Raw genomic sequence first — 23814 nt, 5'->3', positions numbered from 1 at the left:
AGGTTAAGGACACAGTACTCCCTCAATGCAACACTCACTGTTACCAGATGCCTCTCAACACAGGTTTCTTGCCAAAAGCAGAGCAGATTTTGGGCAGTACAGACTATCTGAAATTTGAAATCTCCAGAATTAGCTACCATACAAAGTCTGAAATGTAAAAATATCTCAGAAGATTTATTCCTTAAGTTCCACTGCGAAATGCAAAAGTATTTAATTAGTACTAACTAAACATCAACACCTTAACAGTTCCACACTAATTCAGCTTTGTGTAATGAATATTGCCCGATTACTTTAAAAGCTCTGTCTTCTGGATTTCTTACTAACATGGGTAGCATTTCATAGAAAAAGTTTAGATCCCAACTTCCCAGAAGAGCACAGAGTAAAGCCGATGGAAACGTTCCTGTTGACTTCACAACAGAGGTAATGAGGCCTTTAATCATCAGTGATGCAATTAATGCACAGGACTACTGGTTATAAAGTCACATCCTGTTAAAGCATTGAAAACTGCCTGTTTTTAAGTGAGACGTGCTCATATCTTGAACTTTCACTAACTATTAAGGAAGTTCCGATGTTTATTTTCTGACACACACGCTCCACAACCAAATCATCTGGTCTGGAATGAAAAGACTACATGGTCCATTGCTCTTCCCCTATCAACTCCCAACCTAAGTTTAAAAGACTTCTTCATGAAAGGTACTTGATGCATTCAAATTTTAATCTCATAGAAAGAAAAGGCAGAAGAAGCTACTGAGAAATACAGCTTATCTCATCCACTCTGACCAGTTTCCAATGCAGCTTCGGGTGCACCAGGACACTTTCCAGACAATCACCAGGTGAAGTTATAAGCTAAAGTCTTATGGCAATTTCTGCTTTACGCCACCACCCCTCTGTTGGTTCCTGGTTTAAATTTACTCCCTGCTCTCCAACCAGGTGCACTCACCTCAGGACCCTCCTAAATATCGTAAAGAGAATTCCCACTCAATGGAGAGGAAACAAAATGCATGTGCATCCATAAACCCTGGCACTTTGGTTCCCAGTTCTCGTACTGCATTAAACCCCTCTACTCAAAGCCAGTTTGACCCCATCTTTACATGGATGTGCCATATTTACCTCTGTTTTAAATCAGAGACAGATTCCTGCATTCATGGGGGGCACAACACAGACAGAAGGACCATGCCCTAACGCTAACCACACCCCAAGGATCAGTGTGCGACTTTGGTCAGCACCACAATGTTACTTCAGCCTTGGGATCTCACATCGACCGTGCCCCAGCACAGCTTGATTAAGCCTTTGTTCATTTCCTGCGGCAACACATTTTCTAGGATGAGACAACTCGCCGTGTTATTTGTGACTGTGGCTTTGAATGTTTGTTCGAACTCAGACAGACGAAATATGCTCCCACATCGAAAAATTGCCTGAGTGTCTGTATCAACGCAAGCACTGCTCGGCAGTGGCTGAAACAATGGGAGTCACCATGTGCTGCTCCTTATGTCTAAGCCACAGATCACTGCAGCCCTTTTTTGGGGAGAGAATACAGAAAGAACAGTTTGCTCAGGAAACACGTCGTTGCACTCAGCCAAAAAAGCCAAACCACAGATTGTAAGATGAACTGTAAGTACATTTTTCTGACCCCAGCTATCAGCAGAACTAAGGACTGGTAAATGCAGGGATGAATTCTGATCAAAGCTACTTTTAACTTTTTATCTGACATCAAAAAGAATCAGACCTGGCTCAATCACAAGCGATTCTGCAGATTAGTGTGTTAACAGCTATGTTTCTCGCCCGTCCTCCCACCTCCGGTCCAGTTTACCGTGTCTGCTCTCAGGTTATGGGCAGCAACCTGATCCCTTCTGCTCCTTAGGCACAGAGCTCTTGTCTCAACACTTTCCTAGTTCTGTGGCCCCACCAGCACCCACTCCCACCAGCTGACATTGCTTTCCTGGTCAAGATTGCATCTTCAAATGAACTGTATGTTTGATAATAAAAACAAGTGAAAATATTTTTAGCGAAACTTGATGCCCTCCTTGCCCCCACAAGGGCTCCCCGTCACCCTCGGCTGTTTAAAGGAAATGCGGTCACATTTCTGCCACCAGATTTCTGTACCGACACCTGCAGAGCCCACCTCCACTGCAGTGATCGCTGGTGGCCTCAGCCAGCTTCAGGCCACTTCCACTCTGTCCAGAGAGAAATATCAGGTTCTGAATGCAACTGATACGTGTACTGAACTGGTCATTTAAAAACCCAGTGACTGAACTGCTCTGACAGATCCCAACCTTATCTCCTCCGTGTAATCTGAATCTGCTCGGTTAAACAGGAGGATGTGCATGAATCAGGACAGCAAGGCTCTCTATTACCTTCCCCAAGGAGCAGCGCTGAAAACATGCACAACGGTGTGTGACCTGGTTTCTCTCAGTTCGCAGGGCACATAACTCCAACAAACTAGAAGCTGGCATTGACAAGGTAATCAAAGTGCAATTTAAACAAACACAAACATAGAAAAATTCGGTAATGCTTCCTTAGAAGAAGCCTCTTCACAGAGGACATTAGGACTGCTCCAGTATTGGTGGCTACCAAGGCAATTTTAGCATCCCTTAACTGGTTTTGTACACTGGATATCCTAGGTGTACCCTACTCTGAGCAAGTCACAAGCAAACTGAGTGCAAAGATTTTGTCACAGCTAATACAAGTATTTATGCAATACAGAAAACTGTGTGCACAAAGCAAGCATTAAAAAAACCCAGTACTAAAAAACCCCAGTATTTTCTAAAATGTAACCACTACTATAGTCACCTAATGTTGTCATAAAGTCATTTCTTCATTTAAAAAGAAGTTTAAAAAGCATAGCTTGGAGCAGGAGAAGCACAGATCTAGAATGTTTTATCTCCAGTTTTCAGTATTTATTATTTATTTGCATTACCTTGCTTTGTTATCAGCTCTGCAGACTCAGCAGAAGCATAGTCAGCGGGGTTATGCAGACAGTGCTCCCTTTGTAGAGATCCAAACTGGAGACGATTACAAAAAATGTATTTGGTTTTTGTCTGCAGCTTGGGAAACTCCCTTAGAGGAGATCAGAGAAACCATTTAAAGTTTTCAGAAATAGTCATCTCATATAATTATGCTGAAGAAAATCATAATTTGCGAAGAAGTCTGCAAGATAATGGGCCTAAAAGACTGATTTCCCCGAATACATCGTTCAGCTAAATTTCATGTTGAATTAGGGCTAGTTTTGTGTAACGGTTCTTCAAGGTCCCATTTTTCCAGCAGTGCTTGCTACAGGGGAAGCAACGAACCACAGCTTAACCAGGAGAACTGAGCACAGAAACCAGCACGCTGCTCCTGCCATGGTACTGCAGACGACCATACCGGGAGGGCAGAAAAACTAGCTGTTGTTTTAAAATTTCCAGATAGGTTTAAAAGAACTTGTCAGTTAAGATCTGCATTATAGAAATCAGATTTTGAGGGAGAACTCCTTTCAAATTTTTGCAGGACAGCTTGGTATCTAGCTTTAATGGAGAACCCAAGCAGCTTCCACAGCTCCTTAAGAGTCCTTTGAATTAAACTCCTCCAATTTAAAGTGATGTCAGTTTTCTGTCCATGGATATCCATCCACCTTCCTTGTGGAAAGAGGGACAGAAATGAATCCATAGGCTCAGATAGATACTCAGGGGGTCAGACTAAGACGAAGGCCCAACTGCTCCAGAGGTTTGGGCCATGTGGTTATTTTGGGGTATGTAGGTGACTTCACTTCTCCTTATCCCCCATGCATCAAAGCCACTTGCTCTCACTGTATTTGTTTCATACTGTTCCATAAGCATCCTTGCAAATTTTAGGTAACTGCTTACTGCTCGGAAAGCCCAAGTACATCATACTCCTGCTAGAGGACACAAGAGCAGGACACACCAAGTTCTCACTATTGCAATACTGAGGTATGATCATTATGTTAAGAAAAACATGTATCAGCTGTCATGGAGTTCAAAGTCACTTCACACGACCTCCTCCTAAGAAGCGAGAGCGCACACTCCACAATCCATCATATTCCCTCACTAGCAACCAGAAAGGACCAAAACCAAATACCACCCAACAGCCTCGACCTAGGCTCTGAATTTAAAAGAAGCACAAAAATGTGTTTTGTATTACACTTATGCGGCAGCTAGTGCAGGCTTAGACAGATAATACAAACTCCTTTAGAGCCCAAATCCTTCTGGCTGCCTTTCACTTAAGCTTTTCCAAGCACTCAGGTATTTAGATTCCAGTGCAGTCTGTTTCCTATAAGTGACCACGAACAGTGTGGCAGCACGTTTGAAACGGAGCCTGCCGGAGGGCACCCTTCGGCTGTGGGAGCAGGACGGCTTAGCACGAGCCTAGGAATGCAAACCAGCACCTCGCAGGGTCCTCATGTGTGTGGCCTCGTGGCACTTCAAGGTGCCGTGGGGACTGTCCCAAAACTGAGAACTGCGGCTGTATTCCCGCAGAGATACTGCCGAAGGCCAACCTCTGACATCTTGCCATTAACTGCATTCACGCTAGTCTCTTGCCACGTTTCCCAGGAAATGTAGTTGCTATGCAAAAAAAAAAAAAAAGGCTTAACTGCCTGATATTTCTGTTCCTGAGACAGCAGACTTAAATCTTGTGGGAGACTGCTTATTCCCATCCTGTCCTTCCTGCAGCTCTTTTAGGACAACTCCCCTCAACTGTAAAACCATTAGCACATATTGTTGCACTTTCCCTGAACCCCTGCCATACCTTAACTCCTTCCTGCACACGGCTCTTTTCCTGACTACTTCTCGTCCTTTGATGTGACACCGCAGTTTCTGCTGCTGCATTTCACCGGCCTCCTGGAAGGGAAGCTCTGCTAACCTGGCTGTCAGATGCAGTAACTGCTGAAGCTACAAATCCGCCCTCCGAAAACCTGTGGATCTAAAGCTTATTCTCTGCCTCGCAGACTACAAAACCGTGACTGTTTCAAAGAGCCGGCGTCTCCTGAAAATCCAGCAGGCCCATTTTGCCTTGCAGTGGTCATTTTGCTCATGATTGATGTTCAGGAAGTGGATTGCTTCCCCTCTTGTTAGACCCTATCTGGATTCACAGCAGCAAGGATCAGCAAATGCTTTCCGCTCCGGTCCCTTTTAGCTGTGTCTGTAAATAGCCTTTGAGCCACAGCAATTTGGAGGTATTCAGCCTCTGAATCCCTAATTCCTTTCAGCGCTCTGGCTAGCTTGGTATCAAGGCTCTGCACACGCTGCCACCCCGGGAATGCCTTGCTAGCAGCTTCCCGTTTCACTGGCTGTGCCAGCAATTCAGCTCACCAGGATGCTTTGTCAATGTAGTAATCCCAGCAATTGTCTGCTTGAGTACTTCATGGCAATCAAAAGCCATTTAAGATTTCAGGTTTGTCTTCCTCTCGTCCCCTCCCCACCTCTCCCCAAAGATGTCTTCCAGTCACCAGCTCACCCAACAGAGGTGAGAAAAATGCATTTAGCCCTACCGCAACGTTAAGAGGTTGCTTTATTTGTCCCCTCCCAGAGCAGACATCATCTCTAGAGGTTAAACCAAAATAGCGGTACAGTAAAAAGCGATACTCAGATCTCCTGAGGGCTGAAGGAGCCCGATTCCATTAGCTGGATTTGTTAAGTTGCATCTTTAGGCATTTTTTTGTGTGAACAGATGTTGCGAATCTGGTTCTGTAAACCCAGCTCTCCCACAGCACGGGACTGTTCAGCAAGCACGGGCAAAGCCAGGGACGAGAATCCTTCCCACATCAGCAAAGTGAAATGCTCCGCAACTAACACCCACCTCTGGACAATATTGTGATAAATTTCCCTTTCTTGAATTCCTGACACAAAATCCAATGGATGCTAGACAAACTATTCTGCCATAAAACCTGTTACGTGATGTCCCAACATGACTCCAGCCTTTCTGTATGTAAATGTAAATTACACGGCTCATGAGATTTGCAATCCAAAATGCTCCATCCCACACGGTGAAGAAGAATATGTAACCCTGGAGAAACAGATTCTTTCACTCATTTCAAAGCATCAATCACACACTCCCTGCAACTTAATTACAGATCTACTGCTGAAAGAAGGAATTAAGTTTCCATTAAAACCATTGCTGGTGGACAATATGCTTCAGATTGCCCAAATTAAGCAATTTTACTGCATTTGATGCTGATACAAAGAGAGCTACCCTTTCCCGAAAGCAGAGCTGGGCACGGGGAGGAGAAGGAAATGCTCCATCATACACGGTTTTGCCATCCTGTTCTTACTGGCCAATAGGGCCAAGTACTTTTCAGCCTGGGCAGGCAGGAGATGGGGAAGGGTTTGTTCTAGCACAAGACTAAAGGGGATGTTTTGTTAGAGAAAGATCCGCTCCAGAGCTCCTGGCTGCTCCTCTGACGGCACTGGCTGTGCAGTGCTCAATCGGAGCCGGGGTATACCCGAGCTGACATTTTAGCTCTTAACTCTTTCAGATTTCCCAAGCAGGCTTCTCGCGCAGCCTCCCAGCACTGCCTGCTGGCGTGAACGCCGGAGCAATAAGCATATTTCAGCAGAGCAGAGAGTTTCTCCAAAGCCACAGACACGTCTCTCACAGAAGAGATGATTATTTGGATGCTGCCAAGGCTTTGGACAGAAGTCCCGTTAGCACGCGGCGCTCGCAGCAATACCCAGTTACAGCTGGAAACCACGCCGCAGGCTACGGCGAGCGGCACGCGCGGTGCAAAGCACAAAGATTGCCCCTGCTCCAAAAATAGGTGTGCTCAGGTAATAAACACACAGCTCTGGGACCCCGGCTCCTGAACTCGCTTCGCCAGCCCAAAGCTCGGACCGATTTGCCCAAACTGACTTTCCCCATTCGAGCCGTTTCACTACCTGGTCCAGCCTCAGCCACGGCTGTGGCGAGCAGAGGTTGATTTTATTCTTTGTTCCCAGATGTGTTTTCTGAGTCTCATTCCTAAGCACATGCTCTCGGCTTGGCGCAGTGGTCTTTTTCTTCCCTATCCAGGGGGTTACAGCGGTCTCCAAACTTTATGATTATTATTATGATTATCAGGCTGCTGGCTCTCCTCAGAAGCAGCGGACAAGGACTGCACCAGCAGACACAGCCATGCCCAAGGTGGAAGCACTGAGGGAAGCACTCTGACGACCACATCTCCCCCTGTGACCGGTGGCAGGTGCCCCCTCGCTATGGAGGAGCTGCCTGACCCTCAGGCGAGACCCCCCCACCGCGGTCCATTTGCCAGGTACCGGCTCAACCGGACCGTGCGAGAGCGTCAACGCGTCTCACCTCGACCCCTCACGTCTCCACCGAGCTGTCCGGGCAGCCGGGGAGAGCTCGGGGCATCTCTGTGCCCTCACCCCACAGCCCGGCCCGGCTGCCCGGAGAGAGCCCAAGCGGAGCCCGGGCTGGTGAGGGCAGAGCCGGGTGAGGGGCCGCCTTCGGCTCGTTCACACCTGCCCCGGCGAAGGGCGAGCGGTCCCCGGGCCAGCTGGGGGGGGGGGCGGGGATCGAGGAGACTCTCCCTCCCGGGGGCTCGTACCTCAGCCGCTCCTCAGGGGAAACGGCGGTGCCGAGAGCCGAGCGCAGCCTAACCGAGCCGAACCCACCCGAGCCCAGCCTAACGGAGCCGAGCCCACCCGACCCAAGCCGCCCCCCCGCGCCCGCTCACCGGTGGGCGGCCACGGCGCGGCTCCGCAGGTACTTCTGCGCCGTCATGACCCCCACGAAGAGGAAGCTCTGGGCCGGCGGGCCGGGGCGGCGCGGCGGGGCGGCGGCGGCGGGCGGCGGGCGGCAGCCCTGCGGGCGGGCTCGGCGGGGCCGCGCCGCCGCCGCCAGCTCGGAGGCGCGGGGCAGGACGAGGCGGGAGGCGAGCACGAAGCCCAGCACCAGCCCCAGCAGGACGCTGAGCCAGGCGCGGCGGCCGCGGCCCGCCATGCCCGCCCGGCGCCGGGCCGCGCAGGCCCCGCGCGGCTCCTCACAGCGCCGCCGCCGCCCCGCGCTGCGCCGCCGCCGCCAGCCGCGCCGCGTCGCCCAGCGCCGCCATGGGGGAAGGGGCAGGGCCGGGAAGCGGAGGGGAGGGAGGGGAAGGGGGCGACCGCCTCCCCGGCCCGGCCCCTCGGCACAGGCGCCGTGTGCGGCCCCGCCGCCGAGGGCCCCGCCCGGCTGTAGCGGGGGTGGCGGGGCCGCCGCCGAGCAGCCCCCGGACCGCCCCCCCCCCCCCCTCCGCCCCGGGGGTGAGGAGGGGGCCCGAGAGCCGGGCCGCGGCCGCGGGACGGGGACCGGCTCCCAGAGCAGCACCCTGGGGCGGGAGCACAGCACAGGGACCGGCTCCGTGAGCGAGCACCCCAGAGCAGGGCCGCCAGGGTCAGGGAGCGGCACCCAGCATCCCGCCCGGGGACCCCAGGACCTCGGCCCGGCTGCCCAGGGCAAGAGGCTGGGGCGGGAGCCCAGAGGGAGCGCGGGTGATCAGATCTGGGACAGGAGCCCAAGACAGCACGGGTGCTCAGATCTTGGGATGGGAGCCCAGGAGAGCACGGGTGCTCAGATCCTGCGTCAGGGGCTGAGAGCCTGGACATAACCGCAAGACAGGGACCCCAGCCCAGCACCCTGCACCGAGACCCTAGGACAGGACCCTGGCTCAGGAACCAGGACTGGGGACTCCAGCCCAGCCCTTCAGACCAGGACAGGAAGGCACTGGGAGACTGATGCCCCGACCCAGGACAGGCACCAGGCACCCATGCCCGGTGGCAGAGGTCCATCACCCATCCCCGCAGAGACCCAGCAGGGCTCACATTGCAGCCAGAAATGCACCATTTCCATCTCTGCATGGTCTGGTCGCTCCTGCCCGAGCCCCAGCCCTGCGCTGCCTCAGCCCACAGTGGGTGCAGAACCAGAGGAGAGGCACGGCACTGAAGAGAACCCTCCAGTCCTGGTTTCACCTGGTACTGATGCATTCATAGGGCACGTGCTCTGGTGCCAGGGGGAGCGAAAGCACAAGCAGCTCTACCGTTTTTTCCCACCTTGCTAATTAAACCGACCAGAAATAGGTCAGTCTATTTCCATGCAGAGGCTATAATGACTGCTGGACAGAGTGAAGACGGTAGGGGTACCAGCTGAAGATTTCTTTTTCTTTGTCCGCACTAACTCTCCAGGTGCGTTTCATCTACAGAGTGCTTCAGCTTCAAATACTGCAGTCCCAAACCCTTGACATTTTACAGGAAAAAAAACCCTGCAGTCTTTACAGAAGAAACATACCTAGTACAGCCCACTGATCTTCTGTTTATCATTGTGGTTTCTTCCATTTCCTACCCACTTTTGTATCTCCAATTGCCTGTCTTTTCCACTTTAAAATTTTATTTATATTGTGGGGTCATCCACAACGAGCTGAGAAGAAAGTCTTAGCATAACAGCAGCCTGCACTTGAGCAAGAACTGTTGCAAAAGAGGACGCTGTACCAAATTAATACTGTACATTAATAAGTCAGAGAGGCATACATGACAGATTTTTATGATCCTTGTCCAGTTAGTAACTGTCACACATCTGGGAACTAGCAGGTAATATCACAGTCTGATTATCTAACAAACTCGATGACGTCTTGAAAAAAATGCTTTTGTGTGGGTTTTATTGCTCTTGTGATGGTCCAGTCCTCAGACAAAGGTCAGCACCGGTGAACTCTTGTGGTGTCAGGAGCAACAAAAAACACAGGGAAAGTACCACCACGATTTATGGTATTAAACAAAAGTAAATATAAATAGAAACAAGAGAAGAAATACGAGCAATTAGCAGGAAAGAAGAGCAGGAGGTCTCCTTTCGGTTGCCCGCGAGTAGAACACAGAAGTATTGAGCAAGATGTATGTTTATGGGAAGAGGAAGAGAAGAACTAAATGGCAAAAGGAAGAGAAAGGAAGAAAAGCCCAAGCTGGAACAGACAGGAGGCAGGTAAAGCCAGGGAAGGACTGGAGCACCATCGCTTGGCAAAAGCTGGCTGGAAGGTGAGAAGAGTTTCTGAGGCCAAGGCCGTGTGCCTTTGAGAGATGCAAAACACTGAGGAAGAGTTACAAATGCAGCAGTAGCTCGGGTGCAGTGAAGGTTAACAGTTTCCCAACAGTTTCATGTGTGCTACCAGGCAAAGAGGTTGATGAAGATCCCCAAAAGGGCTCCTCCAAGATTGACCATGCGTGAGGCATGGAGGCGTTCCCACCCCAGAGGCACCAGGCAGGCCCAGGGCTGTGCCCGGCTGGAAGCCCCACATTTGCTCTGACAAAGCCAGCACAAAGCTGCCTTTCTGGGACCTTCCTCCAGGGAATGGGACCCATGATCCACCTCAGTTCTTCCCTAGTAAAATAATCCCAAACCACTATTTATACCAAGAAAACCTTTTTTGCTATACTCTCCATCCCTTCCATATAGGGAAATCCCCCCTACCACCACCACCACTACTTAATTCTTTTCTAATTCCTTGGATTTGCAATGTTCAATGTTTCACTATTATTTCTTAACTACTGGTACCCTGATCCCTTTCTGCAAAGTGTGCGGTTATCCTCAGTGTGTGCCACTCTGCACATGTGAATCTTTTACCCCACTTTCAACAGCTTCTTCAAAAGGGACCTCATCAAACTCTGCTTCTCCCCTCTCCCCGCAAGCCCAATCATCAGGTCCTGAAATACAGGACACCAACAGATGTTTGAGCTAAAATAAAAAGTAAGGCCACTCCTTTCCAAGAGAGGGAGATGTGGCAAGTCTATAAGCAGGAACGTGATTACTCTCAGTGTGCTCCAGATCAGCAGTAAAAATCTCCTGATTCAAGGGAAAGCCACTGTGGCCTATGAATTACAGGAAAAGGCAGAGCTAGCGTGGTTAAAAGGCAATAAAAGAGAGAAGGGTTGGGGCTGAGGAGCCGTCAGTTGGCTTCTTCCCATAAAGAAAAGAAGTTAGTCATCAGAATTGAAAACTTCGTGCGACTTCAGCACACATGGAAACGATGAAGCGGAGCAGCGTTAGATCTCCCTCTGCCCCGAGTTCTCGTTTGGCACGTTCCCACCTCCCTGCACCTCCAGAGCAATTACAGTTCTGGACCTCGCCACGTGCAGGGGCTCAGCAGAGAGCGCTTGGGGAAGGGGCAGGAGAAGGAAGGGGCACTTTCTGGGTGCCAGGATTTCACATGGAGAGGAGGCACGTTCAGAGTTCACGCTGCCACTGCGCGAGATCCCACCACCGGCTACAAGGCCGAGACATCCAGCTGTAAAGTGGGGGTAGCACCTGGCAACGCTGCGATGCTCACACAACCTCCCTAAGCACACCAAAGTGCCTCGCTTTATTTCATTTATTGCGCCAAACTCACATTCCAAAGTGTTAGGTGGGTAAATGCCCCTTTTGCTGCTCCTGCCCCCTCCCCTGTCTTTGCATAGAGCAGCTGTTGCTTCCACTATAGGAAAAAAAAGAAAAAAAAAAGGCAGATTAAGGGAAAACAGCATGGCTTAATTCTTCCATCTGAATTATAACCCTGCCATTACCTGCCTAGAGAATGTTTTTAATCTGGTTGGCAGAGAAAGGTCATACTGCATAATCACATTTAAGTGCCTTCCCCTATTAATACAGCTCAGTCTCAATAAATAGCTGGCACTATATATTATGGCTACTATATATTAAAAGGCATGGCATTTTTCTCATGTAACTCTATACAGAAGCATAAACACACTTTTACGCAGCATGTTTTCTATCCTATGTGGGACTGCTTGAGGAAATATTCTGAGGGCTCTCCAAAACCTGAAGAGGATGCACATCATGTGTGCTCCCAGCCCACTCACTCCAGTGAGATTAGCACCCTGACCAGCCGGCGAGAGCCCCCTTGACAGGCCCACACAGTTCAGATTCATAATCAGATTAACAAAACAGTAATCCTATTTTTAAATGATGAAAAAGCCAAATCCTTGAAGCGGCAAGCTGTTTTGTGTGCATACAGAATAGATGTCGTCCCTTTGGAGTAAAGAAGCTTAACACCAAAAGAAAAAAGTTTCTTCCACACAGGACAGTCTACCCCATAGAGGAAAGGACTATCTTGCATTATAACCACTTCTTTTTCCCATCGATTTTGATCTCAAATTTTTCCACAGTGACGAGCCCATTCTAATACTTACAGGATATACCTTCTACAATATATATTCTTTACCATATTTTAAAATAATAGTTAAAGAAGTGAACTATTTCCCCAGTGCTCCAGAAACTTTAATTATGACTGTTCCAGTACTTAAACTGATACTTTAAAAACTACCCAGGCACTGGAAAATGAGCATACTTCATATATTCAAGGTAACAGACTCACGGTGGAAAAAATCTAGCTGGGCAACCAGCAGCATTTGTCTCTGTCACAGTATTTCCAGCACTGTTGCATTTTCCCAAATGATGCAGAAACTCCTTCCCCGGCTCCAGCACCCACTTTTTTTTTTCCCCTTCCCATCCTCTTCTGGTCCTGCCACGGATCAGTCCCAACCTTTCCTCCCAGCTGAATCACTCAGAAGATGCCCGTTCAAAGGACAAAAAAAATAAAAAAGAAATGTCACCGGTTACTCCTTGCTGGAAAAGCCAGCCCAACATTGCCATCCTACGGCCCGGCCCCGCAGTGCAGCTCCGGGGCCGAAGGGCTGCCCTGGCCCCCCCTGCCTTCCCAGCCAGCCAACCCGATTTAGGGCTTTTTGAGGGGTGCGAGGGGATGCAACCCCCTCCTGCTCCCTGCACAGTTCCTCAGTTGCCTGCTCTGGGCTCCTGCTCTCATCGGCTGGGTGGTGATAGCAGCACTGTCGCGGTGCATCGATGCATTTGAGCTTGGCATCACGGAGGGGAAGGCGATACGTTTTTAACATGCTGCCACCAGACTAGAGTCAACAAACCGTTGAAAAAGTCTAGAACACATATTTAAAAAGCAAGTGGCGAGATGTAATATACCTAAGAAGCAGAACAGCTAATGGAGTGGCAATCACATTACCTAAGAAGCAGTAAGGTGAATTTACAGGGAACATTACCCTGTCTAGTACGTGATAAAGTAAAGCTTTAGGACCCAGGTTGGGGTTGGGGTTTGGGTTTTTTTTGAAGGCGCACCCTGTAGGCCAGCCTAACAGTAACTCCCCCTTTTAATGCGTGCAACAGAGCGCTAGGACTAGATTGAAAGGCCAGGTATTTCCTAGTATTCCAGGTATATCCATTTTCCTTCCATTCTCTTTAAACAGAATTTTCTAAGTTCTTTTCCCTGCCATCCCTACATTAATGTTGCCCACGGTACGAGCTCCGAAGCCGACCTCGGTAAGCAGCACACAGAAAGAATCTTGATTAGTAAACTGTGGTATGCAGAGGGAGGAATGAAATTAATAATTTATCAGTGGAGATCTTGCTCCGTGCTGAAAGTGCTTTTTAACAGGTACGCACTTCAAAACACAATCACAGAAAAAAAGAATACACATCAGAGCAGCAGCTGCATACCTGCCAGCCCCTCGCAACAGAAATCTGCAATGAAAACGTGTATGTCCACCACCAAAATGGAGCTGAGGAGACCTATTGCATTGCAGCCATTGGTTGCTTCATAAAAACTGATGGAAGTTTTTGAAGTTGCTGGCTCTGGAGCTGGGAATATGGGCAGGGTGTGTGTCAGGCTTGGAACAGCTGGCTTGGAAGCTCATACAAAAATCAGCTACAACGGTGCAACTGGGCCAGGACACCACCCAGCCAGCAGCCGTATGCTTTTCCTTTGTGGTTGCAGAGCTGTTCCAAAAGCTAAGCTTTCATTCCAAAAAGGGGGGGAAGAAGAAAAAACAAACCCAAGTCTTCATCCCATCCAAGTCTAGACCGGCTTTTTCTACAGTTGGAAATTATATAGTTTCAGTGTTCAGCGATAGCATGGACAGAAACACGCTCTGCCTCACTCTTGGCTAAGCCAATCCCCGAAAAGGTGTCACTTTTTAGCCTGTAGGAGGGCAAAAATCATCCAGAGGGATCTGATCTGATGTAGAGGTGTGCTGATGTGCAGCCAGGCTTGAAAAAACACGATGGCCAGAGTTGAGAACTGCCTGGTTGATTGGAGGAGGCATGAAGGACGGCCTTAGGATGGTTTAACTGCAGCCATTAACCATAGTGCTGCTGGTAAAACGTACAGGACACTGCCACGCTGGACACCATCCTCATTCACAGAGCACTCTGAATGCTAACGCTCACTAGTCATCTGCCTAGGGAGGGGAAAAAAAAACAAAAACACAAAACCCGAGAAAAAACACCCCAAGCTAAACATCTGAGCTGACTATCAGCACAGCCTAAGAAGGAAACCAGGCTGGGCACACAGCAACTGCAGAACAGCCTAATGTCTCCAGTTTTGAGTCAAAATAGTACAGAACTGCACAAAACACAGCAGATTAGATTTGTTAGTACTAACATTTCATGCCTGTATTCAGTCTCTGCAAGGAGAGCAGTTCCTTGCAGATACGGGCGTAATTATAATTTTCATTCACATTGAGCTCTGATTAACACACAGGTAAACCTGGAACTCCAGGAACAGCTCTGCTAACAGATTCCCCGTTTGCCCTCACTCCCCCAAGTCCATCTTCTGTTGTTCATTATCAAAAATTTCCAGTATAAGAAACATTTTTTTTTTAAACAACTAAGTATGCACTATCACTCTTAAAAGCCTTCTTTCATTTCACAATGTTTTTGAAAGGCATAAATAAAGCCAAATAAATATTATGAGAGTGACAACATGTTTTTTTTGTTCAATTTTAATTCCAGTGCTCAGTACCTCCTGATGAATAGTTGAGAGAACTATGCATAAACTAGACCTCATCTGCAATTTAAAGAAAACAAGAAACTTTGTTCCTCCAGCATATAAATCATCTGAAAAGCAATGAAAAATACTTAGCTGCATTTATCAAGCAACTAGCATCTTCAGGATTTTTTTGTGCCTCTGAACACTTGCTTGACTTAGGATTTTTCAATACCCAAAATAGATTACTCTTCAGTGGTTAAATAACATTATACAGTAATTCAATAGCATTGCATTAACTCTTCATTTTTTAGCTATCTTCTTTCAGATAGATATTTCCAGAACATCTGTATCAGTAGAGCAAGAGGCTTCTTGCATAACTGCTTTAAGTGGGGGGACAAAAAAAAAAAAAAAAAAAATCTCCTGAAGGCTTTTTAATATGATCTTTCATAATTCAAGTTCTTGGGAATTCATACCAAAGCAGGAACAATGGAGTCATTACATAGTTCACTTTCACCTAATGCCTTCTGCATGCTCTGCTCTTAAGCTCTAAAGCAACAAGTAACCACCTTTCCATACTTGTTTGTGGTCAAGGGAGAGCTTTCTGTTTGAAGTCAGAAGAAAAACCCTTCCCTCTGCTTGTGCAGGCTGCGAGCCACCAAACTTCTACAAACTACAAACTTCTGTGGTTCTTCCGCAGAAGGTTCTTCCTCCCACCCTGTTCATTCAATAGCCTAGAAGTGTCTGATCAAGAAAAACTTAGGGACTTGAGGATTAAAATTAAAAAGAGAGAAGGTTGAAGTTTCCAGAAATATGTAAATCACTTCATTCTCACTGGATACGTCTTAATAAATCTTAGAACTGGGCAAAAATCCATATCCCCAGTCCCAGCCAGAAACAAGTCTTGAGACACAGAGAAAGATTAGCATATGCTCAGTTCAGACCTGCTTATTTATTTCTTAAAATGTTTTTACTGAATTAAATCAACCCATCCTTACCATTTCATCAACACAAGGAATTCTGCTTAAGACAACAACCTCTCCCAGCTGATTTTTGAAGACAACACCTCAGTCTGCTGCCTGTTTCCCCAACACAAGGGGAAAATGTTCCCCAGAGGCATGAGTAAGGTAACAGCTTAGTCCTCTTTACTGATGAAGAATCCTCAGATGTTGAAAATATCCTAAATATCCTTCCCCACCTCTATTTTTTTTTTCCTTATTAAAGATTAAAACCTGAAGTTACATATACTGGTCTATGTTACAACAATGGAAATGTAAGTTTACATACCCAAAACGCACAGAAGCCAGGAAATGAAAACTAGTTTCCATAGGAACATTAATAGCCTTCTCACTTCATCTTCTACACGCACTTGAACACACACTTCACGGGTCTAAAGCAAAAGGTTCTTTGCCTTTCCATTTCATGAGCTGGTAGCTTTAAAACTTACTAGTAACATGCTACTGTTACATTTATAGTCGGGAGAAGATCATGGATCACCCGACACAGAGAGCAGTATCTATATACATATACACAGTGTATTCAAAGTTGGCACTCGTACCCATCGATGAACACAAACATTCCAAGCGTATTTAGAAACAAGTGTTCAAGCAGCCCTAAACTATGCCCGTGAAATACTCAGATGTACTATAATGCCAGTATACCAGCTCAACAACAGTACCTGGACACACGGACACGTTGCACGTTGACAGCAACTATTTCACTCTTTATCAAGGACAGCCTGGATTTTACTCGTCTGTCACATTTTGTGCTAGAGAGCATATCAAGAGGGTGGGTTGTTTGGGAAGCTCATTTACAATGACCAGCTCTAACTTTATTTTCTATCCACAACCCTGGATGTACACCAGAAGGATGAAGACCACACGCGCTTCAGTTCCTTACTCCCCACCTGCAAGTTTTACACGTTTGGTAGCCAGAGGAGCTTTTCAACCCAAAGCTCCCTCAGCTTTCGTGCTGTGCAAGCTGGCAGCAGGGTCAGAACCCACCTCGGCATCTAGCTGGGCTGCGCAGGGCAGCCACGCAGTCAGACTACAGCTCCCACCCCGAGACACATCCAGAACGCTTCATTTGATCTCTCATCTTGCTTTATACACATTTATTGCACTAGAATGTATGCCTTCTATATAAAAAGATGCTGTAGAAAACCACAAGATTGTAAATATTAGATTTATTATTTTTTTGCAGTTATATTTAATATTATTTTGTTTTTACAAAGCAGTTGGGAAAAAAAAAAAAAGGAACAGCAAGAAACCCCCCATCTGCTGTCTAGCATCAGTAATCCTCACTGGTTTGCTTACCATTTATAAGGAAAACATCATTCAAGGTAGCTTGTCACAGAGACTCTTCCCCAATAACTGACCTTCGGTACAAATCTGTGGCGTTGCCAGTTCACCTGTTTTTTTCCCCAAAGTCCCTCCCTCTAAAATTCAAGGTATCTGCTGATGATAATATTCTTCCCCTCTAAAGTACCTTCCAGCCAAACAGAGTAAATCTGGTAACACATGTCTGAGGATGGTAAATACCCTCATTTTAAAGAGGTAAACTGAGCGTAGATAATTAAATTTGACTGAGGCCAGTCTTTTGAATAGCCAGCCACAGAACCCAGATCTCACAATGCCAGGTGATTCACCTTGGCTGAAGACTACGCTTCCCCTCTACAGAAGAGTGAAAATTAACTGATTACACTGAAATTGTTTCTTTCTTCATCCTCTCTAAGAGGATCAGATATTTTTCTTGTATGGTATCACCTTCTGCATTACTATTTGGAACTGCTGTAAATCCGTTTCCAAGTTAACACCTGTACTAAACCCAATCCCAAAGGAGTCACTGTGACATGCAAACTTTAGGCAGTTAGACAGTGGGTAAGATCAAGCCTGCTAGTGACACGGGACACTAGGGAGGTTAGCCTCATCCACCTGCCGACGGGCCTCTCCGGCCTGGTCTCCAGGAACAAGTTCCACCTCCTTCTCCAGACAGGGGGTTATAGCCTAGAATTACAGAGAAATCATCCACCTTATTAATATTCATCCTCAACAGGCCTTCACCAACACACAAGGAACACAAAAAATTAATCTCACAATTATTTGCACCTTGTTCATGCTTACTACACAGGCAGCATTTTAAGGAAAATTAAAACAAAGAAAATATCCGGACTTGAGATGGTTTATTTTTGTAGTGCTAACAGTAAAAGCCATTGCAACACACTTGGGTTTTAATTTGATCAATTTTGATTAAATTCAATTGAAATTAATTATCATTTAATTTCTCTAAGTCTGTATTAAAGCTTTAATGCTGCTCTGCAGAGTAAAGAGAGCAGTAACAGTGACTCTTACAGTAAACTCTGTAAGAGTGTATCTGTTCTCCAAGAGCCCTAATAGTTAGGGACTTAAAATAATCTTTTATTCCAGTCCTGCAAGGAATACTCTGAAGGTCAAAAGGTAGAGCCGCTGATTACTACTGTTAAGATTTATTTTTTTTAAAATAATTTGAAAAGGCAAGCAGTAAGGCAAACAGATACTTTAGTTGAACCTCCCAACACCATAACTACAGACAACTTCATTTTACGAGTATGTACTCGGAAAGATACAACTTGGCAAATGTCCTCAATTTGTTCGATACCAGGCAAAGAGAAAGACAACTGAAAACCTGTTAGCGCTGCTAACCAAGCAGGTTTCAAAGCAACCTGTTCCACCGAAACTTCAAGCATTACCTCCATCTTTGAAGTTTTTCTCAGACCAGCCAAGTTCTGCTTTCTAGCTTAATTCAGCAGCTGAACAGTGCAGATGGTTCTTTCACTTCATGCTGATCTACCTCATGAGAAGACCAGAGACCTCTGATTTTATAATCTGTTACTTAAGCAAAGATTTTGCTTCAGATGAAACTAGGACAACTGGAAGGGTGCCTCAGTCCAGCTGCCCTGATCCTGGTTCTTAGCACCGCTATTACCCACGCATTTCTCACCCCGCATAGTGGTGAATATTCTGTGCAAGAGCCATAAAAGATGTTTGACAGTATCAGACATTAGGCTGCACTCCTATTAAACAACGTAAGATGAATCAATCCGTCAGTTCCTTCAGCTGTTGTCAACAGCTGTCAGTAAAAATATTCAAAGCAGAAATCTCAGCACTGAACTATTACTGAGGTTTAATATGTTTAATCAAGAATCTTCAGGTTTTGTACATTTAAGCAAGTGACTTACTTAGGGCTGCACCTTAAGCAGGTTTCCCTTTTAGTCTGATATGATTGAGGCTCTCTAGGTCATCCTCTCCACTACAGAAAATTGTAATTAAAATATTATACCCAAATTAGTGCTTGCAGGCAGTCATAGGCTGTTTGACCAGCTAGGAGACTAGCTGCATGGCCAATATACAGCAGCGATCCTAACGGGGGCTATGTAAGGCCACAGAAAGCAGCTCATCCATCAAGATGATGTCAGCATTGACAGCAAGTTTAATGACAAGACCCTCTGGCAGTTTGTGAGAGTTGGTAAGAGTTTATACACCTGCAGGATTTATCTATTCAATAGGTCATTACTGTGATATCTCATAAATAAGGTCACATTTTGCACAATGAAGTCTTTCATCTGCCTGAATCTACATAAGACAAAGTAAAATATCCTGTTCCTGCATTTAGTTAGCACTACAGGTGGTTGAAAGACAGACCAGATAATAAATTACATGACTTTTACAGTAATGGGGGAGGGATCCCAGAAATATTGCAGGAATCTATAATTCTGAGTCACAAAAATCTCAGTAAACTGTGGCAAAAGCATTTACAAAAAAACTGAAACACTTTCCCTGGGGAAAAGCACCACAGAATCTTCCTGCTAGGTTTTGCACAGAGCAGGCCGCACTGTTCAGAGGTAAAGAGCTCGTTTGTAAGGCATATTTTGTTTCCTCCTTGAAGAAGGGAAAAAAATACGTACAATGACTATGTATGCAGCCGGATAAAGGCTCTGTTTCAAGCTCAGAATATCTTAAGGATTTCATACTTACCACCTCCTCGCAAGGGCTTTTTGTTTGGTTTAGATTTTGGGACTGCTGACGAGGTGGAGGCACCAGATTCTACTTCTTGCTGTTCACAAAAGCAAAAGTTACTCAGCATTTAATCACCATGACTTTCAGATAATAATAATAATTTCACATAAACATAATTGTAACCCTAATTAACACAGTTGTTACCTGATTCACTTTCAGGTTTCCTTTATAGCTTTTTCCTTCTTGCATACTTTCCCACATTGCTATCTTCTGCCTTCGCTTCTCTTCTTCAATCTAAGAAACAAATCCAGGATATGCAAGACTAAGATTTCAGAACTAACAGAATCACCAGTGCTACAGAAACAGCTACAACAGACTCATCAAAACCCAAGGGAACTTTCTTTATCTGACACAGTATCTCTGAGCTTATGGAAGCATTTACTTTTTTAGCACCAGTGTCTTCCCAACCACAGAACAACCACCCCTCCTCAGTATATAGAGACTCTTTGTGCAGCTTCTTTTGACCACTTGATGCTATAAAACATTTTGAAAGTAAACCAGAACCAAGTGGAAAGCTTAAATCCTAATTTATAAAAAGTACTAAGTAAAGAATATTACATCATAGTAATGCAATGCAGGATTCTACAGAAGAAAGTGTTTTTCAAGTGAACAAGACAGCCAGCTACATATTTACATCCCAATAAACAACAGTTCTCCCAACTCTCTTCTAAAGCAATTTATCCACAAAAACAAATAAATTAACCGTTAAGACAGACTGCCTTCATCTCAACAAACAGAAGGGGAACAAGGTAGCTACTCCATCCAGTCAAAGAAAGCAAAGTTCTCTGAGTCCAGGCACATTAGACCTAGATTTTCTATATAGTAGCTATTTCCTTCCATAATATGACTTTTCATTTGCTTTTAACTGCCAATATTTCTTGAAGCATCAGCTATAAACTGAAGTCTAATGTCTCTGACTGCAAAATAAAAAACAGAAGACCTGGGATTAATGAGCAATATTATTGCTATGCTGATCACATCCACTTTTCTACACTGCCCCACACAGCAATATGCTATTCCTCATTATTCCAAGCTGTAGTTCAAACCATTAAATTACAGCAATGCTAAGCTACATTTCTAAGCACATGTATTTGCCATTAAGAACAGAAAATAGATGTATGTAGTAGTACAGTTGATCTAAATGCCAGTAAATCCCCTCCGGCCATTCATTGTGCATATAACTAAGTTTCTGTAGGTACAGATTTACCTGTAAAAAAAAAAAAAAAAAAATCAGGCCCACACTGTCCCATGCACACAGTTACTTGCGGAGAAGCAAGTGCCACAGAGGTTAATTACTTCAGGAAGGAGCAGAATGCTACACGTATCAATCATTCTAATCAACGAAGAGCATGAAGACATCAGGTCAGCACAGCAGGTAAGGTTGTGCTTGTGTGGCTGGAGGTGCATCATGATACCAACTGCCCGTTACGGCTTCGGGTGTCAAACCATATCAAAAGTGGTCCAGGTGAAGGAGGGGGGACAAACCCAGCACCCACATTCCAGCAGAGAGCACAAGTCTCCTATTCTTCGGGTATCTAGCATGGAATAAACCTCTCTATCACAGTAGCAAAGTACTTGATGACACATTTACGAGTTGAAGAAAGAAATGCTCTCTGGTTACCTGTCTTTGTTTTTCTTTGTATCTTTCTGCTTGTGCATTCAGCTCCTCTTGCATCCTGAGGCGAGCTGCCGCCAAAGCTTCCTGCCTTCTTACCACCACATCAGGCTCTAGGAAATTGGGAAAGAGTTTGCAAAGCTATTAAAAATACATTCTAGATGGTCTTCTCAAAGAATGGTAGTAAGGAAAAGTTCACATCTCTTCCTGCAGCTGTTTTGCAGAAAATCACAGCTCAAGCTCAGTTTCCAGTTAATCTTTTACAGCAATTCGTATGCCAATTTAAATTTCATAACATTTTAATATTTTTAGAGCAATTACTCTAATGGGATTTTAATGAGTAAGGACAACAAGGTAACAAACCCATAAAAAAACTAGAATTCACACTTCTAGGATACTTGCTTCCATTTCCGAAGGATTTGTTTGATGCAAGCAATTTCAAAAATATCACCCATGCTTCACAGGGATTCCATTTTTACCCAGAGAACTTCTTTTACGCAGAAGCATGAGGCAACCGGCCCACATTCACTCCTACTCCTTCTGGCAATTGGTCCTGCTCATTTTCTTATGGCAGCGAAGCAGTGGCAGATTTAACATGCTCCATCAGCAGAGAAATTACTTACAAATATCACACATATCTCAAGAGAAAACTGGCAGCCTCAGAAAATCTACATTGAGTCACCACTTCTCTTTATGATTACCCTTTAGGAGGAGTCAAAAGAAAAATGATATCCAACCAAAGGCAAATATTGCTCTCTTTTTTTCCAGTAGTTGAAGTAGCTCCATGTTCGTTTGTCTCCTTATATGTTTGCTACCATGCAGTGACTAATATGTAAAAGCAATTTCAGTACTTTCAAGACTTTCACTTTATATGCAGTTTTGGCAATTAAATCAACATTTAATTAGCATTACAAAAGAACACCAGTAGGATAAAGGCATGTAAGTAATATTTTCTGGGGCCCCATGTACTGCCATGCCAACATGCCAAAGGAATCGGTGCCAGGCACTTATTGTTTTGGCAGATACATAAGCACAGCCTGTGCTTTACGGCAGTGAGTCTCCAAATGAGGCAGGATCATGACTGTGTAAGATTTGCAACCTATGCTACACTTAAGAGGATAACACAGATGAGAGGCAGTTACACCCCAAATGTACACAATCCCGTCAGAGTAGGAACTATGAAGGAACAATTGAAAGGAAATACAATGAATATTAATCAAAATATTTTTCCCCAGCATTTAGATTTGGAGGTTTTGGTTTTGTTCAGTAAGTCTAAAAGTTATTTGATAACTGACCACAACTAATTTTAATGAGCATTCTCTCAGCTCCTGCACTATCAAAGACCAGCTATTCCCTTGCTCTGCAATGCCTCGCTCCTTCACTCCCAAACACGTTACTTTGGGACACAATCCTTCCTTAACAAGCTTTTAAAAACACTTTTCATGCTCCAACCTTTTCCCAGTGATCTCTTCAGTGACGCTTTCGTGGACCGAAACAGTTATCCTGAGTATCACTCACCGTTAAAATCCCTCACAACAGAATTTATTTTCTGGTTGTTATTAAATAAAGACTCTGTGTGTGTGGATCTGAGCAGCTGTCAGACATCCCCTCACGGCTCTGGAGCGCTTGCAGGAACCTCGGGGAGACACAAGCACCACCCCACACAGCTCTAGAGAGCCAGCAAAGATTTACTCACCCACAGCTGCGTCAGCTGCTCCCGGCTGTCTGCTCGGCCTGGCCGCCAGGCTCTGGGATATCTTCTGGATGAGGAGATAGATGGCGACAACGGCCAAGAGGATGTACCAGCCATAGCTGGACAGCAGGGAGCCCACTGGGACAGGGACAAGCCGGAGGTGAGAGTGGGCCGCGGGGGAAGGAGCCCACCCGGCCGGGAGGCGACAAGGCGGGGGTGGGGGGCCGCCCGGGCGGGGCCCGGCTCCTCTTCTCAGCGGGTAGCGCGAGTCCGCTGGGCTCCCCTCGGCCCCGCCACGCCACGCCCTGCCCTCCCCTCCCCTCAGCCCGGGCCGCCCCCCTCACCCCCGGCGGCCCCTCACCCGTGTGCTGCAGGAACTCGAGGCCCCCCCGCCCCAGCGCCGCCTGCCCGGGGCCCGGTGCGGGCTCGCCGCCCCCCAGCTCCATCGCCGCCCGCCGCCGCCGCCGCCGCCGCCTCACATCCGGGAACCGCCCCGCACGCCCGCCGGCTGCGCCAATCACCGCCCTCCTCGTCCCCCGCCACCTCGGGGCCAGAGAACCAACCAGGAAGAGAGGCTTCCCGTCGCGGGCCAATGGGAAAGCGGCAGCGAGAAAAGGGGGTGACCTCATGGCTGCGCCGGCCAATGGGCGGAGAGGGGAAGAGCACAAGGGAGCCAATCAGGGCCTGCAGGGAGGGCTCCTCCCCCACCCGCCGC

General features: G+C 46.5%; 2 protein-coding genes across 2 annotated transcripts in view; both read right to left on the bottom strand.

Moving 5' to 3' along the window:
* Window positions 1-7932, bottom strand: part of CHSY1 (chondroitin sulfate synthase 1) — an 80442-nt gene extending 72510 nt beyond the window's left edge. Inside the window, exon 1 of the mRNA XM_074837484.1 lies at window positions 7667-7932. Within this exon, the coding sequence (XP_074693585.1) occupies window positions 7667-7932 (266 nt within the window). The remainder of the gene's footprint in view (window positions 1-7666) is intronic.
* Window positions 7933-16907: 8975 nt separating this feature from the next.
* On the bottom strand, window positions 16908-23631 carry SELENOS (selenoprotein S). Its single transcript, XM_074837346.1, has 6 exons — window positions 23461-23631; window positions 23103-23237; window positions 21413-21519; window positions 19936-20025; window positions 19750-19828; window positions 16908-17742 (listed from the first exon to the last, which is right to left on the bottom strand). The coding sequence occupies exons 1-6, from the start codon at window positions 23543-23545 to the stop codon at window positions 17663-17665; spliced, it is 576 nt and encodes a 191-aa protein (XP_074693447.1). The 5' UTR covers window positions 23546-23631; the 3' UTR covers window positions 16908-17662.
* Window positions 23632-23814: the final 183 nt, after the last annotated feature.

Source organism: Strix aluco, chromosome 12, assembly GCF_031877795.1.
Source record: "Strix aluco isolate bStrAlu1 chromosome 12, bStrAlu1.hap1, whole genome shotgun sequence".
Classification (NCBI taxonomy): Eukaryota; Metazoa; Chordata; class Aves; order Strigiformes; family Strigidae; genus Strix; species Strix aluco.
The sequence above is the reverse complement of the archived record's forward strand: the minus strand, read 5'-3'. Positions and strand labels throughout refer to the sequence as shown.